This window comes from Oncorhynchus tshawytscha, linkage group LG08, assembly GCF_018296145.1.
Source record: "Oncorhynchus tshawytscha isolate Ot180627B linkage group LG08, Otsh_v2.0, whole genome shotgun sequence".
NCBI classification, from domain to species: domain Eukaryota; kingdom Metazoa; phylum Chordata; class Actinopteri; order Salmoniformes; family Salmonidae; genus Oncorhynchus; species Oncorhynchus tshawytscha.
The window spans coordinates 43639736-43667164 of NC_056436.1; the positions used below are offsets into that span (position 1 = coordinate 43639736).

The 27429-nt window shown below is 40.4% G+C and overlaps 1 protein-coding gene across 1 annotated transcript; it reads right to left on the reverse strand.

The window, feature by feature from the left end:
• Positions 1 to 366: 366 nt before the first annotated feature.
• On the reverse strand, positions 367 to 26758 carry LOC112256437. The gene is made up of 3 exons (XM_024429701.2): positions 26069 to 26758; positions 13377 to 13512; positions 367 to 2136 (listed from the first exon to the last, which is right to left on the reverse strand). Exons 1-3 carry the CDS (start codon positions 26273 to 26275, stop codon positions 998 to 1000), a joined length of 1482 nt encoding a protein of 493 aa, XP_024285469.1. The 5' UTR covers positions 26276 to 26758; the 3' UTR covers positions 367 to 997.
• Positions 26759 to 27429: the final 671 nt, after the last annotated feature.

Consider the following 27429-nt stretch of genomic DNA (forward strand, 5'->3'; position numbering starts at 1 on the left):
ATGGGGTATTGTGTGTCGATCAATGAGGGGGAAAAAACAATTTGATTTTATAGGGCTGTAACCTAACAAAATGTGGAAAAAGTCAAGGGGTCTGAATACTTTCCGAAGGCACTGTACTTATCATGTTGATATTGTTACCATTTCCACCTGGTATTCACTAATTTCTGGTATACAGAAATAACTGTTCCAATATGAATTGTGCAGTTTTAATAGGCCATTATTATGCAATTACCATTTTAACACTTTCTTAGTACATACAAGGGGTCTCAAAGTTAGCTAAGTTTTATACTAAATTTCAGCACACAATCATAAAAAAAATGTATGGAGTGACAATTTATAAAATGTATAAGCATTGTTAAAGGTGTAGGAATCACACAGGAATCACACAAGCATGTTTCATTAATAAATCACCCTTTAATAAAAAAATCAAATTAAATCATTTTTTCACATCAAGTTTAAGGTTTATGAATCAATGTTGTCATGGATTTCAACGTACAAACAATTCACAATCTAAATCTGTGTGTAAGAACATTTCATAAATGATGCTCCAGATTTTAAAAAACAAACTATAAAATAAAGCAAAAGCAAAACTGCAATTTTACATTTCCTACATTTAATATGTTAAGGGAGAGTGTGCGACTGATATTTAACACAATGTACAGTACAGATAGCCAGAGTAAGCATTTCTGATCGTACCCATGCCCTGTTATCTGGTACAATGGAAGGACCAATACTAAATCAGCAAGTCGTGGCACGGCCTACCAGGCAAACAGTGCCATCGTCACGCTGATTTGATTCACATAGGTTATGGAAACTTAAATCAGTCGAGGACATACAGTGAGGCATTTCTTTATCCTCTGTGATCAGAGATTAGGGGGTCGGAAAGGAGATTCCAATTTCAATTCAGGAAGTCTCCTGAGTTAAACTTATCTGAATAAAGTATTGACTCCCAAACCTGGTGCAGTGTGGAAATCAGGTTTTGGGCAGGGGTTAGAAGTCAGGGTTCACGGTGGAAGTCCCTCTTCCCGCCTGTCTTACTGACCAGTTTGACATCCGTAACGGTGATGTCATGACTCACCGCCTTGCACATGTCGTAAAGCGTCAACGCCGCCACCGTGACTGCCGTCAGGGCCTCCATCTCCACACCGGTGCGGCCTGTGGTGCGGGCAGTCGCCGTGACAACAGCTGCGAGTCGGCTGGCGTCGAGGTTGAAGGTGACGGAGATATGGTCTAAGGGCAGCGGGTGGCAGAGCGGGATGAGGGCGCTAGTCTGCTTGGCGGCCATGATTCCCGCTAGTTGCGCTACGGCTAGTGCGTCGCCCTTAGCTAACTGGTTGTCACGGAGCAGGCCGAAAGTGGTGGGGCCCAGATGAACGGTAGCTGTGGCTGTGGCGCTTCGCCGTGTGGGAGACTTGCTGCCCACATCCACCATGGAGGCCCGGCCTTGGGCGTCAGTGTGTGTCAGTTGGGCGGTAGTGGGGTTGTCTGGCTTAAGGTAGTGAGAGGAATTTGCATCCACCACCAAGTGCTCCTGTGTGGGTTGTTTGAGTTTGGCTTGGGGGACATCTCTGGAGGTTTGTCTGTGGCACAGCCTTATGCTATGCTGGCCTAGGAGGGGCCCTGTTTTGGCATTTCTCAGTAGTGTGCAAAGGGAAGGAATCCTGGAGGTCCTTGTAGAGGAATTCTTTATTAAGTTTGGACCCCTGGTAACTGTGTACTTGAGGCAGTCTGTGTCATTGTGACTCAATACATTTGTGTGTGTGTCAGAACCAGAAGCTTTGGTTTGATAACTGGGGGTTGCCAGTAAGTCACCGTTCCCATATTTGCTGCGGGGGGCTACACTAGTGGCACTGTCACCCCCGTAATGGCTTCTTTTGACAATATGGGACCACTGAGGGATTCTTCCACACTGGTGGGTTCCCGAGCAGCTGACACCAGGCTGCACTGTTGAAACAGTGTAGCCTGAAAGGCATGATACATCCTTACTGGGTTGGCCACCCCCACTTCTGGAGTGGTACTGTTGGAGGGTCATAGCTGAGGTGAGGACTCTAGGATGGGGGACATAGGAGAGAGGGGGAGAGGACCCCTGGAAGATTCTGGTCTTGGGCAGGGACAGAGGCCTTTTGGCTGTGGTGCCTGAGAGACAGGGAAGAAATTATGATGAAGGTTTAGGAAGGCAACTAACATATAGTCAAACAGCATTGTAATATGGTAATGCATTGTCATTATTGTAATTCAATCAGTGTTAGTGATTTTATTTTAAAAGTTACCACATGACTTAAAGGTCAAAAAGGCCTCTATCCAAGCAGAAGAGCAATGTTTCCCATTTTGCATGCCAGAAGAATACAATGTAGCTGAAAACACAACTCATAGAGATGCACATCTCTACTTCTTTGACAACATAGGCACCATTTTGAAGTAGTCAATTGGGTGGGACATGCTAATGAGTTAAGTAAGGATAACAGAATTCTATCCGGGTCACCAGGATGGTTTAGCCAATTAACTATACTCCTGGACATTCCATAAACTGCAGGTGGCAGTAAATCACCTACCTTGGCTTTATACCTGTTCAGACTTTACACACTCCAGCACAATAGGTGGTGGTATGCACCTTTTCAGTTAATTTACAAACTTCCAATTTACTCATAGGAGTAAAAATACATTATATGAGCTCTCTGGTACATTTCTATTGGTTCACTTGATCAAATTCAAATCAAAATGGACTGATGGGACAAGATTAGGAGAGAGGGAGAAAGCGAGTGTGTGTGTGTTATGTACAGCCACACCACCCACCGATGAGGATCATGGGTCTGGAGATTATTTTATTTTTTAAAGGAAGGCGAGATGAGTCAGGAGAGAGAGAGAGAAACGAAAGAGATAACAATTTCACCTTGTTTGAAATCTGAATCAGTGTGCGATCAAAACGTAACGTTATGACTAACTACTGTTCCCTGAAGGAGGGAAAAGAGGTACAACATACTATGGGGAGTCGCACACTTGGTTGAAGGAGCTAAGACCACAGCTGACAAGACCAATGAAATCTGAGCCTCCCTGGAAGCCCCGCCTTCCAGAGGTGATGAGCGAGAGGCTCGAATTAATTCCCTCAATTTAATTCCACTCTTCACCGAGCCCAGGAATGGGCGGTGCGGGGCCAAATAGGTGTTGTACCTCGTTTCCCTCCTTCAGGGAACAGTAGTTACTCAAAACATTACGTTCCCTTTCAGTCAACTTCAGTACAATAAACTATGGGGAATAAAATCACGCCCCAAGTCGATCCCAACGGATATTAAATAAAACCATGGCAGACTACCCAGACTTGACCCCGCCAGATGTGGCAGTCCGGGTATTGCGCACACGGCATGCTGCCTAGTGAACTTCCATTGAGAGCATCTCGAACTGGCTGCATCACCACTTGAAATGGCAACTGCTTGGCAAAGTGCTACAGAGGGTGGTGCGGATGGCCCACTATATTAACTGGGGCTGAGCTCCCTGCCATCCAGGACCTCTAACAGGTGGTGTCAGAGGAAGGCCCGGAAAATTGTCAAAGACCCCAGCCACCCAAGCCACAGACTATTCAGTCTGCTACAGCATGGCAAGCAGTACCGGAGCGCCAAGTCTGGGACAAAGTTTCCTGAGCAGTTTCTACCCCCAAGCCATAAGACTGCTAAACAGTTCATCAAAAGGTTACCTGGACTATTAGCATTTACCCTGTTTTGCACAGACTCCCTCCTACTGGACTCTTCTCACGCACAGTGAATTCGGGAAACTATTCAGACCCCTTGACATTTTCCACATTTTGTTACGTTACAGCCTTATTCTAAAATCGCTTATACCCCCCCCATATCAATCTACACACAGTACCACATAATGACAAAGCGGAAACAGGTTTTTAGAAAATGTTGCACTAAATAAAATGCTAAATTATTAAATACCTTATTTACATACACCACCGTACAAACGTTTGGGGTCACTTAGAAATGTCCTTGTTTTTGAAAGAAAGGCACTTTTTTTTTGTCCATTAAAATTACATTACACTGCATTTCTGATCAATGGTGACAATGTTGTAAATGCCAGTCCTAAGCTGGAAACTGCTGATTTTTTTAATGGAATATCTACATAGGTGTACAGAGGCCCATTATCAGCAACCATCACTCCTGTGTTCCAATGGCAAGTTGTGTTAGCTAATCCAAGTTTATAATTTTAAAAATCTAAATTGATCATTAGAAAACCCTTATGCAATTATGTTAGCACAGCTGAAAACTGTTCTGAATTAAAGAAGCAATAAAACTGGCTGGGGGCATGATCTCGACCCCGAACCCGGATTAGACATCGTCTTGTACGCTTTTCTAATTGTTCCTGATTAGGAAACTTATGAGTACAAAAACAAACCATTCCGCCAGCGGGGTTCTCTATCCATTGCGCGGACAGGAAGGCAGAAGTGTTTGTTTCATCATTAACAACGTTGGAGGTGGCTTATGGTAAAGAAATTAACCTTCAATTCCCTGGCAACAACTTTGGTGGACATTACTATTCAGCATGCACAATTTAAATGCTCCCTCAAAACATCTGTGGCATTTGACAAAACTGCATATTTTAGAGAGGCCTTTTGTCCCCAGCAGAAAGTGCACCTGTGTAATGATCGTGCTGTTTAATCAGCTTCTTGATATGCCACACCTGTCAAGTGGATGGATTATCTTGGTAAAGGAGACATTCTCACTAACAGGGATGTAAAGGACCTCCACATCCGGCTTCTTCACTCCAGTCACCCAAGTCAGACTGTTCTCTCTGCTACCGAACGGCAAGTGGTACTGGAACGCCAAGTCTAGGACCAAAAGGCTCCATAAGACTGCTGAACAATTAATGAAATGGCCACCCGGAAAATTTACATTGACCCCCTTTTTGTTTTTACGCTGCTGCTACTCGCTGTTTATTATCTATGCATAGTCACTTTACCCTGACCTACATGTACAAATTACTTTTTGACTAACCGGTACCCCCTGTATATAGCCTCGTTATTGTTATGTAATTTTCTTGTTAAATTAAAAGCTTTTACTTTAGTTTATTTAGTAAATATTTTCTTAACTCTATTTCTTGAACTGCATTGTTTGTTAAAGGCTTGTAAGTAAGCATTTCACGGTAAGGTCTACACCTGTTGTCGTCGGCACGTGACGAATAAAATTAGACTTGATTAGTCTTGTTGAAAAACAAATGATAGTCCCACTAAGCTGTAATGAATGAAATTAACTTTGTGCATCTTATCTCCTGTCATAACAATCCTTCCTGCCTGTGTCTGGTCAAGATAGGGCCCCTTCCATAGGAAAATCTGGCAGAACGCCCAGAATATGTTCTTTAAGTTAAGATCGAGAAGAACCCATTCTTGGTCACCTCCATGACCAAGGCCCTTCTCCCCCGATTGCTCATTTTGTCCAGGCGGTCGCCTCTAGGAAGAGTCTTGGTGGTTCCAAACTTCTTCCATTTAAGAATGATGGAGGCCACTGTGTTCTTGGCGACCTTCAATGCTGCATACATTTTTTTGTACTCTTCCACAGATCTGTGCCTCGACACAATCCTGTCTCGGAGCTCTACGGACAATTACTTTGACCTCATGGCTTGGTTTTTGCTGACATGCACTGTCAACTGTGGGACCTTATATAGACATGTGCTTTTCCAAAGCATGTCCAATCAATTTAATTTACCATAGGTGGACTCCAGTCAAGTTGTAAAAACATCTCAAGGATGATCAATGGAAACAGGGTGCACCTGAGCTCAATTTCAAGTCTCATAGCAAAGGGTCTGAATACTTATATAAAAAACTTAAATACCTTATTTACATATGTGCAAAAATGTCTAAAAACATGTTTTTCGCTTTGTCATTATAGGCATTTGTGTGTAGATTGATGAGGATGTTTAATTTGATCAATTTTAAATGAAGGCTGTAACGTAACAAAATGTGGAAAAGGGTCTACAGACTTTCCAAATGCACTTTGTAGAAATCTTTATTTAATGTAATATCTTATGTTGTTCTTGTCTATTACTGTTCTGTACTTTATCCTGTATCTGTACATTTTATGTTGACCCCAGGAAGGGTAGCTGCTTTATGTGCAGTAGCTAATGGGTATCCTAATAAACTAAACTAAACTAAACTGGTGAGCTGTGTCCACATGGAAACCATCCCAACCAGAACACTTAGAAATAGAATGAATAGAACAGGCGTCCCCTTTCAAGTCAATGATGGTAGAATGGGTGGACTGGCAACCATTGTGAGTGAATCCATGCCAGGAAGTAAATGAAGGATTATCTGTGCTGTGATTTGTTGACTCAACTGACATGACAAAATACATTCCATTGCTTGAGTTAGCATCATCTGAATGAACACATCTGAATGAACATGTAACATTACCATGGCAATCTAGCATCAGTTGATAGATCATTCACAATTTCAATGGAAATTGTGTCACAATACCAGGCAGCCATTGCAAGCGTTAGTCAAATTGCCAGGGTTAAAGCTGTATCCCACAACGGAATAATGTATCTCACAATTTATTGGCTTGCAAGGTCTCAAAACTTCAGTAAAGCAAGGCCTATCAATGAATAGGCTAGCATATTCCACACGCAACAGACTGAAGACTGAACACGCACTTGCATCATTAGCAAAGAGAAAAAGCAGGCGAGCCAGCGCAAGAGAGAGAGAGGAGGCAGAAAGAACCGTACGCAAACAGTACCAGTCAAAAGTTTGGACACACCTACTCATTCAAGGGTTTTCTTTATTGTTACTATGTCCTAAATTGTAGAAAAATAGTGAAGACATCAAAACTATGAAATAACAGATAAGGAATCATGAAGTAACAAAAAAAAGTGTTAAACAAAATCAAAATATATCTTATATATTTGAGATTCTTCAAAGTAGCCACCCTTCACCTTGATGACAGCTTTGCACACTCTTGGCATAATCTCCAACAGTCTTGAAGGAGTTCCAGCATATGCTGAACACTTCTTAGCTGCTTTTCATTCACAATGCGGTCCAACTAATCACAAACCATCTCAATTGGGTTGAAGTTGGGTGATTGTGGAGGCCAGGTCATCTGATGCAGTCTTCCATCACTCTCCTTGGTAAAATAGCCCTTATGCAGCCTGGAGGTGGTTGGGTCATTGCCCTGTTGAAAAACAAATGATAGTGGGACTAAGCACAAACCAGATGGGATGACATATCGCTGCAGAATGCTGTGGTAGTCATGCTGGTTAAGTGTGCCTTGAATTCTAAATAAATCACAGACTGTGACAGCAGCAAAGCACCCCCACACCATAACATCTTCTCCTCCATGCTTTACAGTGGGATATACACATGCGGAGATCATCCGTTACCCCACACTGCGTCTCACAAAGACATGGCGGTTGGAACCAAAAATCTCCAATTTGGATTCCATACTAAAAGGACACATTTCCACCCGTCTAATATCCATTGCTTGTGTTTTCTTGGCCCAAACAAGTATTTTCTTCTTATTGGTGTCCTTTAGTAGTGGTTTCTTTGCAGCAATTGGATCATGAAGGCCTGATTCACACATTCTCCTCTGAACAGTTGATGTTGAGATGTGTCTGTTACTTGAACTCTGTGAAGCATTCATTTGGGCTGCAATTTCTGAGGCTGGTATCTCAAATTAACTTATCCTCTTCAGCGGAGATAACTCTGGGCCTTCCATTCCTGTGACAGTCCTCATGAGAGCCAGTTTCATCTAGCATCTGATGGTTTTGCTACCGATCTTGAAGAAAAGTTCTTGAAATTTTCCGTATTGACTGACCTTCATGTCTTAAAGTAATGATGGACTGTCATTTCTCTATGCTTATTTGAGCTGTTCTTACCATAATATGGACTTGGTCTATTACCAAATAGGGCTATCTTCAGTACACCCCCCCCCCCTTGTCACAACACAATGGCTCAAACGCATTAAGGAAATCAATTCCACAAATTAACAAGCCACACCTGTTAATTGAAATGCATTCCAGGTAACTACCTCATGAAGCTGGTTGAGAAGATGCCAAGAGTGTGAAAAGCTGTCATCCAGGCAAATGGTGGCTATTTGAAGAATCTCAAATATATTTTGATTTGTTTAACACTTTTTTGGGCTACTATATGATTCCATGTGTTATTTCATAGGTTTTTTTTCTAAAAAGTTTCTACAATGTAGAAAATAGTACAAATAAAGAAAAACCCTTGAATGAGTAGGTGTTCTAAAACTTTTGACCGGTAGTGTATATCAAATCAAATTGTATTTGTCACATATACATGGTTAATGTGAGTGTAGCGAAATGCTTGTGCTTCTAGTTCTGACCCTGCAGTAATATCTAACAAGTAATCTAAGCTAAATTTGACTCGTTTCAGGAAACTAGGCATACAACATGCGTCACTACTTCACAGGAGAGCCATTTGAACATATTTTTGCCTGGTACGGCAACTGCTCCACCCACAACCTTAAGGCTCTCCAGAGGGTAGTGACGTCTACACAACACATCACCGGGGGCAAACTACCTGCCCTCCAGGACACCTACACCACCCGATGTCACAGGAAGGCCAAAAAGATCATCAAGGCTAATAACCACCTGAGCCACTGCCTGTTCACCCCGCTATCATCCAGAAGGCAAGGTCAGTACAGGTGCATCAAAGCGCGGACCGAGAGACTGAAAAACAGCTTCTATCTCAAGGCCATCAGACTGTTATTAAACAGCCATCACTAACATTGAGTGGCTGCTGACAACATATTGACTCATCTCTAGCCACTTTTAATATTGAAACGTTTATGAAAAAATGTATCACTAGCAACTTTAAACAATTCCACTTCATACAATGTTTACATACCATACATTACTCATCTCATATGTATATACTGTACTCTATACCATCTACTGCCGTTCGGCCATCGCTCATTCATATATTTTTATGTCCATTTTCTTATGAATTCCTTTACATTTGTGTGTGTATAAGGTAGTTGTGAAATTGTTAGGTTACTTGTTAGATATTACTGCATGATCGGAACTAGAAGCACAAGCATTTCGCTACGCTCGCATTAACATCTGCTAACCATGTGTATGTGACAAATAAGATTTGATTTGTGACTCGTTTCAGGAAGCTAGGCGTACGTCGCGCGTCACTACTTCACAGGAGGGCCATTTGAACGCAAAACCTTTTAAAACATTTTTTCATCAAAATGCATTTTGCTGCAGAAATACCTTTTGGAACACGTGAACTTTCATGTGCCTTAATAATACACTTCTATGCCATCTGTAAATATTAATAAAATAGTTCAATTACAAGCCTCGTTGGTTTAGCCACTGATGAAACATGTTACATTTTAACAGAATCCAAGTTAAACTGTAGTTTGTTTGTATCCTGTTTAGTGAATGATTACTGTGAGTATTAATAGAGTTTAGGCCATTAAACTGTGTGCAAGCTAATTTGGAAAGGTTGACCTAATCAAATGAGGAAATTGCCTACGATCAGACAGCAGGGTCTGGCCCAGGACAAGAGAGGACCATGGACATTCCACGGGGGAGATATGGCAAACTCATTGGGGTCATAAATGTATAGGTGACACCTAAAGGAGGGAAGAGTATAAGATGTGTTGTGAACTTTCTAAATGGATGCACTCAGCTGACGACATCGTCGGTATTAAACACTTGGAACTTCTCTTAAGCTTTTGGTCTCAATTCCTTATTGCAAAGAGGTTGCAATAGCATTTTTCTTTTTAACACAATGGAAAACGTCAGGAACCTTCCCGCTGGCCATGATTGGCTGAGACAATGGATGGGCTGAACATACTGAGAAATGAGTTTGGATTGGTCTGCCATGTAGCACACTTCCGACTATAACATGAGCTGCTCAGTATGTGTAGGTAATCCTAACGTGGCTGTTTTTTAAAGATATCATGAACTGCAAAAGTGTTGCTTTCCACTTTCTGGAGGACCAAGTTTTGAAATCAGTGGGAGTATGATAGCTAAGTAGATGGAGAAAATTATGCCGTTTGATTGCAAATATGCGGAGGGAGTCGAAAAGAGAACACAGAAGTCTGTTGTATAAAACACTGGATTACATCTTTTTTTTAAATAAGGGCAACCATGGCATCCGTGACAGAGGGAGAAGCATTCGATCATCCATGTATATGGGTAAGAGAGACTAGCTACATTTTCAGATATTAAAAGTTTTTAAATGGTTGTTTTCGTTAAAGTGTACTGTTAGCTAGATACCTTCTGTATCCTGTGCATGTGATGAATACACTTTGATTTGATAATGGGAGTGTTTACCAGAGATGGTAATGTGAAGAACATGACCTGCACCAAAGTCGAATTAGGATATAACAGTAGGCCAACTGGTATCCAAGTTCTAAAAGAAGAAGAAAGCCTTGCTTTTATTTCGTTTCACTCACAACCGTAAATTATTTTTGTAATTATCTCGCAATTAACTTGTAAATAATGATATTGTTGTGAGTATATTTTCCTGTAAAGACGTTGTCAGCTATATGATATGGTCATTATTTGAACTGGCTAGCAAGATAGAAACAAACCAAAACATTGTTTAGAAGTTGCTTTTAGTCACCTGGTTTGCTAGATTGACATACTGTAGACTAAATTCATTATTGGTGTTAAAATACACAAGTTATGCTATTCTGGACCACCAGGCTGCTGATGTCACGCAGCCTGTCGTTTTTGTGTTTACCGACTTGTTTACCGACTTGAGCCAGTCAGTCACATATTATGCAAAGGAAAACGTAAACTGCCACTACCTCACAATGCAACCAATTTCAAACATATCCCTACACCTTAGCCTAGGCATTTGCATAGATCTGAAAGGATATAGTGGACAGGTCACCCTAGGCCAGGGATGAGCAACTGGCGGCCTGGCCCCTTTAAGGCCCTCGAATGAATTTCCACCAAAATAATAAAAACAATTTGGAACTCAATCGGGGTCTCAACTTACTGTTGCGAGTTAGAATATACAAGGTGCAATTTAAACATTTGGTTGTGCGTAGGGCTGTTGCGGTGACCGTACTACCACCACTAGTCATGAAGGCAGTCAAATTCCATGTGATCGTTTAGTCAAATAATTAGGCTTCTCCAAGCTCTGATGCTGCCGATGGTCATTAGTCTACCAAACTTGCTAACTGCCTGGTACTCAGCACTTCATTGTCCCTCTAATCACACTGATGTTGATGCAAATGTGTTCAAAAATCTAATCAATCACTTCAGGCTATGCAATTGTGCAAGAAAACAATGATGGCCTCTACTGAAAAGAGGAGGATCAGCTTTTTAAAGGCCTACTATATTTATTTCTAAACTTTCCTAATATTAAGCACATTGCTTATATATAAAACAGGAGTATAGACTACCTGACTGGCATGAAAATAAACCACCGGGAAAAGGGTCCTCCATTCGCATAGATGACATGTATTTTTTCCCGCGCCCTTGTTTCGATACAGGTGCATGATAATGGTTCATTCTAAATCAAAAATTTCACACATTATTTAGTATACGTAAAGACAAGATTAAATCAAGAATAGTCTGATGGTCGATAATATTAGCCTATCACTTGTGAATTATATATTATCACTTGTGAATGATGCCTAGCATAAGAAACAATGCCTTTAAAAAAAAAATCATGGTCACACACCTCATGTAGCCTAGCCCATAGACACTAAAGTGGCCAAATAACTTCTTAAAATTAAGCATATTAATCCCCTTTACAAGGGGTGTAGAGCCTAACTGGCATATATAAGCAGCACGAGTTTCAAGTTTGGTGAAGACAATTTTCACCATAACAATGCACCTTTATAATAAAAGTATTACATGCATAATTGAATTTGCGGTCACTTTTAATAGTGTTTTCCGCTAATAGAACATTTACGCTTATCGCCTACTACCATGTGCGCATTGCTACACTTATAATGTGAAGAAATAGCCGTCAGCCACATTGCATACAATTTTTTTTTTGGTGCTAGTGGTTGTATTAATTTGGGATCTATCGCATCCCACAACTGTTCCAGACTGTTTGGAATATTTATTTATCACACAGAATAGGTCACCCTTTGTTCTATGGGAGATAGTAGATTGACATAGGCTAGCTAGTGCTTTTGCTATTCGTTAGGCCTGCTCATCTTGTTGGCTGACAAAAATGTGGACAGTTCTTCCAATATCTACCTCAAAATTGGATAAGGACACGCACAGTTGCGTCCCCGATGGGTCTGTCTTCACTTGTAGCCTGTGAGAAATGCCTGATCACGTGATGGAGCGCAGCACTCAGGGAGAAGTGCACAACATCCATTGGCCACAAAAGGCATGGATTTTTTTGGAGGTGCATTATGGCACACAAAGGGGATGCCGCCGTGAAAATCTTGTCATTATCAAGTGCTTGTCAAATTGTGAATGAGTGACTGATGGTGTGTGTACAGCCTGCGCACAAAAACAAAGCAGGGCACATGCCTTTCAAGACAGTGACTTTTTCAAATCATCATTTAAGTCGCAACCTTCATGCAGCCTTACAATGTATTAAAAATCAAAACATATAGCCCAACGTTTGTAGAACTAAAGTTACATTAACTCCAAATTAAGCATATAGGAATACACATTTCTTTGTTAACCACTCAAGAATAGCAGCATGTGCCCACTCTCTCAGATCGATTGGAGAAAATATATTTTGTATTTTATTCAGCTTTGATCAATTGCATTTTTCATAATATAAAATACTGCCACGGAATTCTAAGCAAATCTTGTCTACTAAATGAACTAGTGTAGCCCACAGCCATATGGCATAGAGCCAGTTAAGGACAACTCAGAGTATGCTTTTCTGTTCTTCTGAAATAAGACATTTTCTTCATATCATGCTTCTTTAGACCTGTCCAAAATAAATAATGGATTTATTGTGTAGTCTATATTACATTGATTTATTTTAAAATGTAGATGTTCCAATGGTCAGCATCAGTGGCTTGTAGGGCTGTGTGTGAAAGTGCAAAATTAGTTTGTTAATTAACAGTCAATTACCACAAAGAGAACAGTTATTTGCTTGACAATCACTGGTTGACGAAATATCATGACTGCCACAGCCCTACTTGTGCATCAGCAGAGCAACTGCGCCCCTCATGATGAGATCAAATTTTGTGTCCCTACCCCTATCAAAGTTGCCTATCCCTGACCTAGGCTATCGGAAGGCAAGACAGAGCTATTAGGCTAGCATTTTGTTTAGCTGATTCTTTCAGGGGGTAAGGGGTGAATTACAAATGCAGGACAGTTCTCATGAATGAAAGACCAAAGTTAATGTGACAGAGATGAATCACCACTATTGGCGAGAAATTGAATAATTTTTGTTAAATGTCTCTATTGTTCAAAATGCTTACAGCGAAGGTTGCATTCCTCCATCATGGAGACGCGCAGGTAGCTGTGCCTTCGACAAAAGTCGCCTGTCAGGAAGGCAGAGAAGGGTAGAACGTCCTGGTTTAAACTTTGCCTCCGGCCCCCTGGGACAGCCACCCCCTGGACAATAATAATAAAAGACAAAATAAACCGTGAGCAAACATCCTTAAGGAGGCTTACTTAGCCAGCATTTTCTGTGCTTCATGTCCAAATCATCTTAAAGTAGGCTCACTTCATTGAATTAGACAAAGCAATTTTTCAGTATCATGTCTGAAAATGTAAATATAATATTGCATTTTTGGGCACCAAATGCTAAAAAGACAGCATTTGGAGATGCAGGTAAACAAAACCAAAACATGGTTGCCTAGTGACTGCGTACAGGATAATGAAATCAGCATGCAACATTGTCCCTTTACTCAGTTTTGTTTCTTTTACCTTTAGTAAACCTGGCAGGTCAATTAAGAGCAACATCTTATTTACAATGACAACCTGGCAAGTTGATGGTAGTATATTTTTCATAGGGGAGAAAATAAGTGAAAATGCAGAGGTGTGTATGGAACAACATGGTCGAGGCACTATGTTCTTCATGTGGGAGCAAAGCAGCAATAATACAAAAATCAGGGATTCAGCTAGTCTCTCTGGCTGAATGTCTATGTTCTGCAGATACAGTGGGGCAAAAAAGTATTTAGTCAGCCACCAATCGTGCAAGTTCTCCCACTTAAAAAGATGAGAGGCTTGTAATTTTCATCATAGGTACACTTCAACTATGACAGACAAGATGACAAAGAAAATCCAGAAAAACACATTGTAGGATTTTTAATGAATTTCTTTGCAAATTATGGTAGAAAATAAGTATTTGGTCACCTACAAACAAGCAAGATGTCTGTCTCTCACAGACCTTCTTTAAGAGGCTCCTCTGTCCTCCACTCGTTACCTGTATTAATGGCACCTGTTTGAACTTTTTATCAGTATAAAAGACACCTGTCCACAACCTCAAACAGTCACACTCCAAACTCCACTATGGCCAAGACCAAAGAGCTGTCAAAGGACACCAGAAACAAAATTGTAGACCTGCACCAGGCTGGGAAGACTGAATCTGCAATAGGTAAGCAGCTTGGTTTGAAGAAATCAACTGTGGGAGCAATTATTAGGAAATGGAAGACATACAAGACCACTGATAATCTCCCTCGATCTGGGGCTCTTCGCAAGATCTCACCCCGTGGGGTCAAAATGATCACAAGAACGGTGAGCAAAAATCCCAGAACCACACGGGGGGACCTAGTGAATGACCTGCAGAGAGCTGGGACCAAATTAACAAAGCCTACCATCAGAAACACACTACGCCGCCAGTGACTCAAATCCTGCAGTGCCAGACGTGTCCCCCTGCTTAAGCCAGTACATGTCCAGGCCCGTCTGAAGTTTGCTAGAGAGCATTTGGATGATCCAGAAAGAGATTGGGAGAATGTCATATGGTCAGATGAAACCAAAATATAACTTTTTGGTAAAAGCTCAACTCGTCGTGTTTGGAGGACAAAGAATGCTGAGTTGCATCCAAAGAACACCATACCTACTGTGAAGCATGGGGGTGGAAACATCATGCTTTGGGGCTGTTTTCTGCAAAGGGACCAGGACGACTGATCCGCGTAAAGGAAAGAATGAATGGGACCATGTATCGTGAGATTTTGAGTAGAAAATCTTTGGAGGGAGTTGAAAGTCCGTGTTGCCCAGCAACAGCCCCAAAACATCACTGCTCTAGAGCAGATCTGCATGGAGGAATGGGCCAAAATACCAGCAACAGTGTGTGAAAACCTTGAAGACTTACAGAAAACATTTGACATCTGTCATTGCCAACAAAGGGTATATAACAAAGTATTGAGAGAAACTTTTGTTATTGACCAAATACTTATTTTCCACCACAATTTGCAAATAAATTCATTAAAAATCCTACAATGTGATTTTCTGGATTTTTTTTTCTCATTTTGTCTGTCATAGTTAAAGTGTACCTATGATAAATTACAGGCCTCTCATCTTTTTAAGTGGGAGAACTTGCACAATTGGTGGCTGACTAAATACTTTTTGCCCCACTGTAAATAATTATAGTAATTTAATTTGAATCTGGCGCTCTGCAATTTCACCGGAAATTATCGAAATGGGACAGTAGCGTCCCGCTAATCTGAAAGAAGTTAATGCATCTTTAGATCTCCCTTCTCTGGGTATTTTCTGTTGCATCAGCCTCATTGATTTTTTATTATTATGTACAATGGTTGTATGAATTTTGGATCGGTCATCCCAGAACTGCCCCCAAATCTTTTTTTTACACCATAGACATTTATTTTAATCGTCCCAGGGATGACATGACATCCTTAATTCCGAGCCGTGGAGGGAGTATTTTATAATGACAAAAAGTATTTGGTTATATTTTTTTAGGTTGCGATATTTTATAGGCTACCAAGGATGGCCAACCATCCTCCAGGAGAGCCTTAAAAGGAGAGTTGCATTTTGAGACAGGCTTGAATATGCAAAGAAGACAATAGACATAGTGTAGCCTACATCTTTGTCACTCTCGGTGGTAAAAAAATAATTCATTTTAGTATGTAAAGTGGCATCTTTACAAAATGATGTAAAAATGTTGTTTCTTTTGGGACAAGAGACTTGATCTTGTCCCACTCAGTCCAAAAGACAAGTGGCTAACAAAGTTAATGTCAAGCCCTTTTAGTGAACATAGCTTGTTTGTGTTGGAGTTTCCATGGGACTTCGTAAAGACTTGTGTTGATGCATCTGAACATTAGGAGTTTACTTCCTAAACTGGATTACATCAAGATCTGGGCTATGCAGACAAATCCAGACATTCTGGCATTGACTGAAACTTGGATCTCAGGGGACATTCTGGACTCTGATATCAATATTGAGGGTTATCATGTGTTCAGAGCTGACATACAGGGTGGAGATGGTGGAGTGCCTATTTTTATACCAAATAGTTTCTGTCTCATAGCTGAAATCCATTTCCCTCACCCAAAACTTTGAGCTATTATCTTTAAGCCTTTGTCTGGAGAAACATGTATCCATAACTGTTATAGTGGTCTTTACCGTCCTCCCTTGGCTAACCTTTGTGCACTTGAGGAGTTAAGAAACAAGATATTTGACTATTTCCGAAGTTATTGTCTGGGATGACCTAAAATATGATTAGGAAATGCAGGCTGTAGACAATCTAAAACATGTGTAATGATCTAAACCTAACCCAGCGGGTGACTAAGCCTACAAGTTCCAACCTTGGAGGTCCTTCAAAGTGAACTCTGATTGATCTTATATTAACAAAATATGTTTCTACTGGTGTCATCGCCCAAGGCAATAGTAGCCATGGCCCAGTTCCTTGTGTTAGAGATGTGAGAATACACAAATCTAAGTCTTTAAAATCAAAATGTTTTTTATTTTTTACATTCTTTATTTTAGTGAGCTATCCCTGAACCTGATTTAGCTCATGTAAATTGAATTATTATGTAACCGCTCTTTCAGATAGTAATGGGAACCATACTAAATTCTGGGAATAAACTCAAATCCCTGAAGGGTTTTACTTCCTCCTCCTCTGCCACAACAAATTAACTCGGACACTGGCCTCATTATGGAAAAAAAATGCCATCATTGATACATTTAGTCACCACTTTATTTCAGCAGGCTCTCTGAAATAACTTTAATAACTAAGCTTATTCACAATGATTGGGCTGGTAGCTGATAGGGGAAATGTGCTTAATGATCAGAAATGATATTCAAAGCTTTTCTTTGAAAAGTTATTAACAAAAAAATAAGTCCTGAATGCATTGCTAGCAATAGACAAGAAATCCACAGGGGCCGAACAATTGGATACTGGTCTTCTTTTTTATTTAACATTATTATCAGGAAATGTTCCAAAATTATGGAAATTAGCTCATGCTGCCACATTGGAAGCAGGGACTGTAGTGATTGTAAATCCTTATCACCCCATTTCAGGTCTTCCTTCTCAAGCGAAGATTCTCTATCTGAGAAATGCATTTTGAATGTAAACCAAAATCAGGGTTTAGGCCTTGGCATAGCACTATTACAGAAACCGCATTAGTAGTTAATGCTCTTGTCAATGCTTTAAACACTCAAATGAAATGTGCTTTTTTGTTTGAGGACCTGTCAAAAGCTTTTGATCATACTAGTTGATTGAATAAATTATCCACGATAGGCCTGAGTTTTGACACCTGTTCTTGGTTTCATTATTATCTTAGTACGGGGTTAAGTCTGAATTTCTTGAAGTGCACCACAGAGGCCAATTTTTGGACCTGTTCTCTTCACTATTTGTGACCGACCGCCTTGGTAGCAAAATTTAAAAGTGTTCTTTACGTTGGATAAAATTAGAGAGGTAAGTAAGTAAGTAAGTAATGGGTATATAAAATTCTGCTTTGAAAGTTGATCAACCCCACTTTTGAAAAAATGTCCCTTGAATATTTTGGTACATCTACTGGGGAGCTCTTCTTTATCTACACCCATTCAGCATTAACCTTAGCCCCAACCATCTCTTTAAGGATTCACGTGAGGGCGAGTAGTTTCGTAAACAACCAAAGATTAAGACTAAAAGTGGTAACACTCCAGGTAAAAATACACTTTATCTAGTCCTTGGCATATATCCTAATCTGACTTTGGAACAGGTCACGTTGTTTTTCCACATTACCATCTCTGGTAAACACACACATCAAATAAAAGCTAAGTTTGTTACATGCACACAATACAGAATGTGTAAACGGTACAATGAAATGGTTACTTGCATTGTAGCAATATGAAAAACAAAAAAAGTGTCCAGATAAAAACATTTTAGATGACGCTTACCCGACACACGTGTTTACATTGATGGGTCATGTGAAGGAAATGCTATAACCAACCCCCAGCCACATCTAGCTAAGTGGATGGGTCACTATTGTTTAGACATGTACACATGTCATGAAATACAATAGATGGCCGTAATCACCCCCAGACACACATCGAGCAACTTGATGGGTCATGTAGTCATCTGGCGAAGTGGAGTATTTTGTTTAGACATCTAGCTAGCTAAACAAAGAACCAACATAATCCCAAATCATACTACTGTCAAAACAAACACTGCCATAGCTGTAGTATGAATATGCAGGTAGCTAAAGTTAACCAAAAAGGTTCAATGTTAGCAAACTATAACTAGCAATGCAAATGTCTTTCTGATTCAAACAATATTATTACACAGATCATACACGTAAATTTAGCTGGAGAGTCAGCAAGCTAAAGTTTGCTAGTTAGCTAAGAGTACACTTTAACTTGCAATGAAAACTGACAAAATTTGAAAATGTAGCTAGCCTATTACCCGTACACAGGGCATTGGAGAAAGTATTCAGACCCCTTGACTTTTTCCACTTTGTTAGGTTACAGCCTTATTCAAAAATTATTTACATGGTTCCCCCCCTTCAATCTCCACACAATACCCGATAATTACAAAGCAAAAACAGGTCTAGAAATGTTTGCAATTGTATATATAAAAAAAGAAATACCACATTTACAACTGAAGTCGGAAGTTTACATGAACTAGATTTAATGACTCCAAGTGTTTCAACCGCTCCACATATTTCTTGTTAACAAACTGTAGTTTTGGCAAGTCGTTTAGGACATCTACTTTGTACATGAAAAGTAATTTTTCCAACAATTGTTTACAGACAGATTGTTTCACTTATAATTCACTGTATCACAATTCCAGTGGGTCAGAAGTTAACATACACTAAGTTGACTGTGCCTTTAAACAGCTTGGAAAACTCCAGAAAATTATGTCATGGCGTTAGAAGCTTCTGATAGGCTAATTTACATAATTTGAGTCCTTGGGAGCAATTTACAAAATGCCCGAAGGTACCGCGTTCATCTGTACAAACAATAGTGCGCAAGTATAAACACCATGGAACCACACAGCCGTCATACCGCTCAGGAAGGAAACGCGTTCTCTCTCCTAGAGATGGACGTACTTGTGTGAAAACTGCAAATCAATCCCAGAACAGCAGCAAAGGACCTTGTGAAGATGCTGGAGGAAACCGGTACAAAAGTATCTACATCCACAGCAAACATTAGTCCTATATCGACGTAACCTGAAAGGCCGCTCAGCAAGGAAGAAGCCAATGCTCCAAAACCGCCAGAAAAAAAGCCAGATTGCAACTGCACATGGGGACAAAGATCATACTTTTTGGAGAAATGTCCTCTGGTCTGATAAAACAAACATTTTACTGTTTGGCCATAATGACCATTGTTATGTTTGGGGGAAAAAGGGGGAGGATTGCAAGTCGAAGAACACCATCCCAACTGTGAAGCACAGGGGTGGCAGAATCATGTTGTGGGGGTGCTTTGCTGCAGGAGGGACTGGTGCATTTCACAAATTATATGCCATCATGAGGAAGGGCAATTATGTGGATATATTGAAGCATCATCTCAAGACATCAGTCAGGAAGTTAAAGATGGGATGCAAATGGGTCTTCTAAATGGACGATGACCCCAAGCATACTTCCAAAGTTGTGGCAAAATGGCTTAAGGACAACAAAGTCAAGCTATTGGAGTGGTCATCACAAAGTCCTGACCTCAATCCTATAGAACATTTGTGGGTAGAACTGAAAAAGCGTGTGCGAGCAAGGAAGCCTACAAACCCGACTCAGTTACACCAGATGTCAGGAGGAATGGACCAAAATTCACTTCATCCGCTTGCGGAACCCCTCGACAACATTCCGCTGAAAAGGCATATTTTTTAAAAATATGTAACTTTCACATATTAACTCATCTGTGCAGATCAAGATAGCTGATATCGGCACCATTCTGTGTTCCTCCCGGTAATTCCAACACAGCTAAATTCCTGCCGATTGTAAACACAGCACACCCCAAAGCGGCTCATAAATCTGTACGCTCAGATTTATGACTAAGTCACACAAAGACCAGTTTTTATCAAGACCTGTTGTAATTCAGCTCATGTTACAAATACAATTATATTTCTTAGTAAAACAAATACTAGCATATCAATGGACAATGTTTACGTAAAAAAACAGCATAGTATGTCTAATTAAACAGTACAGTATGTAATGAATATTAATTTTCTCCACACATCCCACAGCTGGTTGGACAGGAGGATATTATAGTGCTGGTGGAAAGCTATGGCTGGCAACAACACCTGCCTCTGTACTTCAGGCCACTGCCACAGTTCAAGCAGTACCAGCACTTCAGTTGAATATCATTTTCATTGCATTGTATGAGGTTATTCTTATGATCTACACTAGGGAGGTCAATTGATGTTATGCAAGGTTGTAATGTCTTCGTCTATTTTCCTGTTTTACAGTGTCGATGCTCCTTCCTCCCATAGATGGTCTGCCTGTACAAGCACCACCTGGACTGGACACAACCTGACAAACTTATATTTTTGCGAAGATCAGGTAGTTTTGCGACGAAGAGCCCATGGACATTACATGGCCTAGACCAAAGTCATGTGGAAGACAAAAACAGGCTCTCCGAATATAGATTCCCTTACTCATCCTCGGTGTGGAAGGACCAGTTGATCACTTGGAACAAGTTCGCAGTCATCCGGACTATCTGCAGTGCCTCTATGCACATTCACATGACTAACACACACACACACACACACACACACACACACATATTGCGGCTACAATTTTTTTTTCTGCTGCTCAGACACTTTACCCCATATTGTATGCATATAACTACCTCGTCTATCACCAGTATCACTGATATTCTTCTTGTGCATACTATATATTATTTTGTTCTTTCTCTACTTGCATTGGCACTTTTTAGTTTTTACTTGATATAGTGTGTGTTTACCAAAGACTGTAATGTGAAGGAACAACATGACCTGCACAAAAGTCAAATTAGAATATAGGCCAAGGGCTAGCTAGTGTATTTTTACCTGGAGTTTTTCCTTATTGTAGGCTACTACTTTTACCACTTTTAGTCTTGAAATCTATGGTTGTTTACTACACTACTCACTGTTTGGCACATGGCCTCACATGTGAATCCTTAAAGAGATGTGTGGGGCTAAAGCTTAAGAGGGTGTGAACGATGCTGAATGGGTGTAGACAAAGTGCTTCAGTAGGTGTAGCAAAACTTTCAAAGGCCATTCTCTCAAAAGTGGGGTTACAAGTGGATCAACTTTCAAAGCAGAAATACTTTCCCATTGTTCCTCAACTGCAGTTTATGATATACCAGTTTATATCTCTGAGAGTCTCTACTTTTATCCAATGTAAAACATATTTAAAAAACTGTTTCTACTTAAGACTGAATCGAGGCGGTGAGTCACAAGTTTTGGTAAACAGAATTGCTTGCGGCAGTGACATATGTGACACTAGCCACAATAGCAAATAGCCACAATAGTGGAGTTTGCGGTTTGCCTTCAAGCTAAAAGTCCCTAATTGAAAGTGAGTCAAACGTAACAGAGTAAGAAATATATCGTTATATCCTGTTTTCGCCAACATTTGTTTCATATGCATTGAATTCATGCTTGAACATGTCATAGTTTCAATTATTCCTATTGATAGGTTTCATTCATGGTTATTTGACGGACATCGTGTGGATGGTTGACGGTAATGCATCCTATCTGCCCTATTATTTTTGCGCACCCTCGGACTGTTTCATGCTGACAGTATTAATGGTAGGTAGGGAATGCTTCTCCACTCCTTTCTCAGTTAAAAGGCACTTTCTCTATAATCGCGTTCCAAATTGTCACAGAATATGTAAGGACTAAGGTACAATGTAATAACATGTAGTTTGTCATGATGTGAAGTGTATTTTGTTGTTTTAACCAAGTTAACTTGTTAGCTATGCTAGCTCTCGTCCCGTTACCCATGTACACTGTTAGCTAGCTTGTTTTCAACAAAGTAAAAATACTATACGATCAAAATAAGAATAATATAACAAACTGTTTCATGCTGATGGAATTAATGGAGGTGAGAAAAGCCATAAGTCAACTAGCACTGCGGAGTATTATTGTCTGTTCCCAAAAAAATATATATATATATATATATAAAATATATATATATATGTTTTGCATATGCTCCAGTCATGTCCATAGTTGCCTCGAAAAGGAGTTAAAATCAGAAGGCTAGACAAACAAATAGTGGAATCAAGACATATTTGGACTAGATAATGCTAAACCATGTTGGAATGTTAATTAATTTAAAATTACATTATTTACTTATTTGACAAATAGAAAAACTGTTTATATCCCACTGTGGATCTATTAGACTGCATATTGCATGATTATAATTGCAGGCTTATATGCACTACGCTGCCTTGCCTCTGAATTGTGGACACATGAATTGGGGTAACACCCGGAGAACATAGCTAATTTTCCACCAAAATCAGCCACCCCCTAACTTCAAACAAAATCACCTCGAACTCAACATTTAAATGGACTGGAAAATAACGGTAAAAGTTCTGCAACTTATTGCAATTCATGTAAGTTTTCAAGAGTTTTCAAAAAAGTAACATGCATTTTGTAGGACACGCTGTGTATCGTAAAATTCGACTGCGCGACAGACCACACATCATTTAACGTCAACTTTTTACCTCTGAAATATAGCTAACGGATTTGCTAATGTTGCTAGCTTGGTTGCTAAATGTTCATATAGTAAGCAAAAAGGAAATAAATTGTAAGCGTTAGATAATACATATCACGAAAACAACTGAATGTTGTCAAGCATTACCGTATCAAAATTGGAGTCCTCTGACCGGGGCGTTTTGCACAATCTGCAAAAAAGTATTTGGAACTTCGAACCATTAACCTTGACACCTATCACTGTAGGCTGTTTAATCTTACAACAGCTACATAGAGGCAGTATTGAGTCAAATGTTACATCAATATTAAACTTATTGGAACACTAATTTTCATACAGATATAAAAAAAAGTGGGTACACTTTCAGTTATTGTGAAAATGTTCCTTTCAATGCCGTAGCTCTGAAATGTAAAATGTTTAAACATATTCAGATTGAGTTAATCTTTCTAAAATGTGTATAGTTTGCCAAGTTATTTAGCGACGTGTTTACCACCACTGCATGGAGAAAGTCAAGACGAAGCAGTGGAGTGAGGTGGACATGTACCATGCCACGGAGGACGGCAGGGCAGGGATGGCTATCTGCCAGGCTACCAAGGTTAGGCATCTTTTGTTTTTAGGAGATTACCACGTGTACGTGAATTTTTTCTTTTCTACCAAGGTGCATGGTGTACCTCGTCAGACCCTGGCGGACTGGCTGAGCGGCCGGGTGACCCATGGTTGTCGCAGTGGACCACCCAGATTGCTTGCACCAGAGGATGAAAATTCTCTGGTGCAGTACTGCATCTACTGCGTCAGCCATGGGTTTCCCTTCACCAGACAGAGGCTGATGAAATACAAAATACGCAGGTAGTTGGTGTTCTATGTGTTTATGTATGTAGAATGCTGGACTGACGGTTCTCAATGTGTGTGATGTAAAATTTCAAACAGGTGCCATTAATACAGGTAACGAGTGGGGGACAGAGGAGCCTCTTAAAGAAGAAGCTACAGGTCTGTGAGAGCCAGCAATCTTGCTTGTTTGTAGGTGACGAAATACTTACTTGCCAAATAAATGCATTAAAAATCCTACAATGTGATTTTCTTTTCTCATTTTATCTGTCATAGTTGAAGTGTACCTCTCATCTTTTTAAATGGGAGAACTTGCACATTTGGTGGCTGACTAAATACCTTTTTGCCCCACTGTATATCAATTACTATTGTTGCTGTAGTACTTCTACATTTTGCAGAACAATCAATTTAATGTGTGTTTTTTTCTCCAAATTAAAGAAGACACCACCTGCTGTGCTCACTGCGGGGAGCGTGATCCACCTACAACTCCCCGCAAGAGTGTAAGTCCGAGGTTCCATGGGTGTGCTGTGACTTCTGCCAACACTGGTTCCACTGCAGGCATGTGCTGTGACTTCTGCCAGTACTGGTTCCACTGCAGGCGTGTGCTGTGACTTCTGCCAGTACTGGTTCCACTGCAGGCGTGTGCTGTGACTGGTTCTGCCAGTACTGATTCCACTGCAGGCGTGTGCTGTGACTTCTGCCAGTACTGGTTCCACTGCAGGCGTGTGCTGTGACTTCTGCCAGTACTGGTTCCACTGCAGGCGTGTGCTGTGACTTCTGCCAGTACTGGCTCCACTGCAGGCGTGTGCTGTGACTTCTGCCAGTACTGGTTCCACTGCAGGTGTGTGCTGCAGTGGAGTGGGCAGCTTCAGCCAATCATCTGAAACCTCGATTTTGTTGCTGTTTGGTAAGTGTAGTTTTACCATAGACAGATCTAGAGGTGGAGCTGGATTTTTGTGATTTTTGTGACAATAAAGGGATGGAGGTCAAGATGTAATTGTTTGTTTTCATATGAAATGTCTTTGTTTAAAAAATACATGTCTAAAATAATATATATTTATTCAACCCATCTTGTGTATTTCTTCCTTTACTTTCCAAGTGCATCTCTGCAAACTCCAACAGAGGTTTAATTGTTTGTCAAATCACGACTGAAGTTGTATTTATTTAAACTCGTGTTTATTTTAGTATTAAACTGTTATCTACTTTCTCAAACCAACAATATGTTTCTCAAACCAACAATTAATATGTAAAACAAATGAGACATTTTGTAACAACACAATATGTTGTGTTGTAAGCAATATGTTGGTGAAGAACCATTTATGAGTCCAGAGGAGGGCGCACCGGGCTACGCAATTAATTAAAAGTTGACAATGCAAGCCGGAAAGCTAGCCAACTATCTAATAAACACTTCGGATACGAGGTTGGTTTATCCTTTTTGAACAAAATTAAACATATCTTGTAATTGAGCAAAATAGTAAGGTGGCCGATAACTGGGGACCGTATGCCGAAGTATTTTTTTGCTAAGGCGTTTATCAAAAAGCTGTTATGAGTATATCCACTGAAATGTCAAACATGCTCATTTCTGACCCGTTAGCTAATATTTTTACGATACCAATAATCACAAAACATTGATGGCTTGATCACAAGATGACACTTGATGGTAATAATTCTTAAACGCTGTTGAATATGACGATGTTCGCGTGGAACCCCGTATTTATGTAGAGTTTACAGAAATATGAACATCTTATTGCTGGACTTTGACTGTTGGAAATCACCTTCCAAGTCAGTCTATTGTGCGTAATCAAAGTTACATTGACTACGTCCATTCTAACTCGCTAATTAATGCCTTAATCGAAATGACGGATTGCCTCATCAGCTTGTCGTCCCCTAATGTCATAGTTTGTACATCTTAAACGTCATTAGAAACCACATGCTTAAGCAAGTCAGCCATGTTTTTTAAGTCAGTAAATGTGGCTGAATGAACTGTTTTGCTGCCAGACAAGGCTGATAGCCAGATGTAGCAGTGCTAAGATTTTGGGACAGCTTTATGTAGGCACCGTTTGCACTATAATGGTGACAATTCATGTATGGTTTAGTGTAGTGGCATTGCTGGCATGCATCACACTTTGTTGTTGTTGCCCCACCAATATTTACATGCTGAAATCGCCACTGGTAAGTTTGACAGCTAGCAAGAACTTGCGTTATAACTTAAATAGTTTGAAATGTTGGTAAAGCCTTTCTTACTAGCCTGGGCAGCCGTTATAGGTGTACTTTCTTACCTGTGTCGTTACGGTGACAGCTGCAATTGAGTGTGCAAGAGTTACGAGTTGAAGTTCATTTTCCTCTTGCGTATCACTGGAATAGAACCGCAGCATTTTGGCTGTTGAGCTTGGCGCAAATAGTTTCATGTGCTGCGTTGACAGGGCCTTGACAACGTAATGGTTGCACAGTACAATGCGGCAGCACTTGCTGGCATGAAAAGCCATCGCATAAATTAAATGTAGCTGTGGAAATCGATGTTTATCGTCTTAAAAGTATCAAAGGAAGACACTTCGCGTCCAATAGTGATTTCAGAAGATCGCATAACGTCTTCAGAGTCACTGCAGCCATATTCGAGGGGGAGTGGGCAGCTTCAGCCAATCATCTGAAACCTCGATTTTGTTGCCGTTTGGTAAGTGTAGTTTTACCATAGACAGGTTTCCTTCCATTGACATTGTTTATTCCACAAAAGCAACGTCGCCAAAAACAGCAACATTGCGACATGTGAACAGTAGGTAATGTAAACGGCAACTATAGGAGAACTGTTCTAAAGATCTACAAAATCTTTATCCGTTCAACAGAGGTGGATTTTTCTTTTGTCTAACTTTCTTTCCTGCAACAAATTGATGGAAAGTGTTTTTTTTATTTTTATAAATTATATTTGCCGAAAAATGTTGAAGGTAAGCAGGGCATGTTAGGTCATTACATAGCTTAACTATAATGCTCCGTTCGTAACCAAGTGGGTGGTGGGAATTTACCAGTTGTGAAGTCCTAAATAAACTCGTTGAGAAACGCTGATTGGCTAATGACCAACAAGCTATGGAAACCATAAACTAAAGTACAGCTATCATGCCTTTAGACTAATTATAGTGATTAATTAATTATAGACTAATTATTGTTGCATTTAACTGCCGAAAATTATGTTACTGAGGTAATTTCCTTAGTAGGTGGTGTCAGAGGTCAGCATGTGGGAGCTCATGCTGTGTTCACATGCTATCAGAGTTATTGGAAGTTCCTAGTTCCGACTGGGAAGTTTGACTTGGAACGACCCTCCAAATCAGAATTACCAGTGGGAAACTCTGAGGAAATGTTGTTGCCCACCAAGGCACCTGCAAGTCCCCAGACATTTCTGGGGGGAAGGGCCCTAGCCCTCACCCTCCGATCCAAAAGGTCCCAGACGTGCTCAATGGGATTGCGATCCGGGCTCTTTGCTGGCCATGGCAGAACACTAACATTCCTGTCTTGCAGGAAATCACGCACAGAACGAGCAGTATGGCCGGTGGCATTGTCATGCTGTAGGGTCATGTCAGGATGAGCCTGCAGGAAGGGTACCACATGAGGGAGGAGGATGTCTTCCCTGTAACGCACAGTATTGAGATTG

What these genes read in the sequence shown, in the direction of transcription:
- LOC112256437 (XM_024429701.2), bottom strand. Translation starts at nt 26,275, where the DNA reads ATGGCTTTTCATGCCAGCAAGTGCTGCCGCATTGTACTGTGCAACCAT. An exon ending in CTGTCACCGTAACGACACAG is followed by an intron (nt 13,513 to 26,068) that starts GTAAGAAAGTAC and finishes ATTATTGTCCAG; the next exon opens with GGGGTGGCTGTCCCAGGGGG. An exon ending in GGAGGAATGCAACCTTCGCT is followed by an intron (nt 2,137 to 13,376) that starts GTAAGCATTTTG and finishes CCTGTCTCTCAG; the next exon opens with GCACCACAGCCAAAAGGCCT.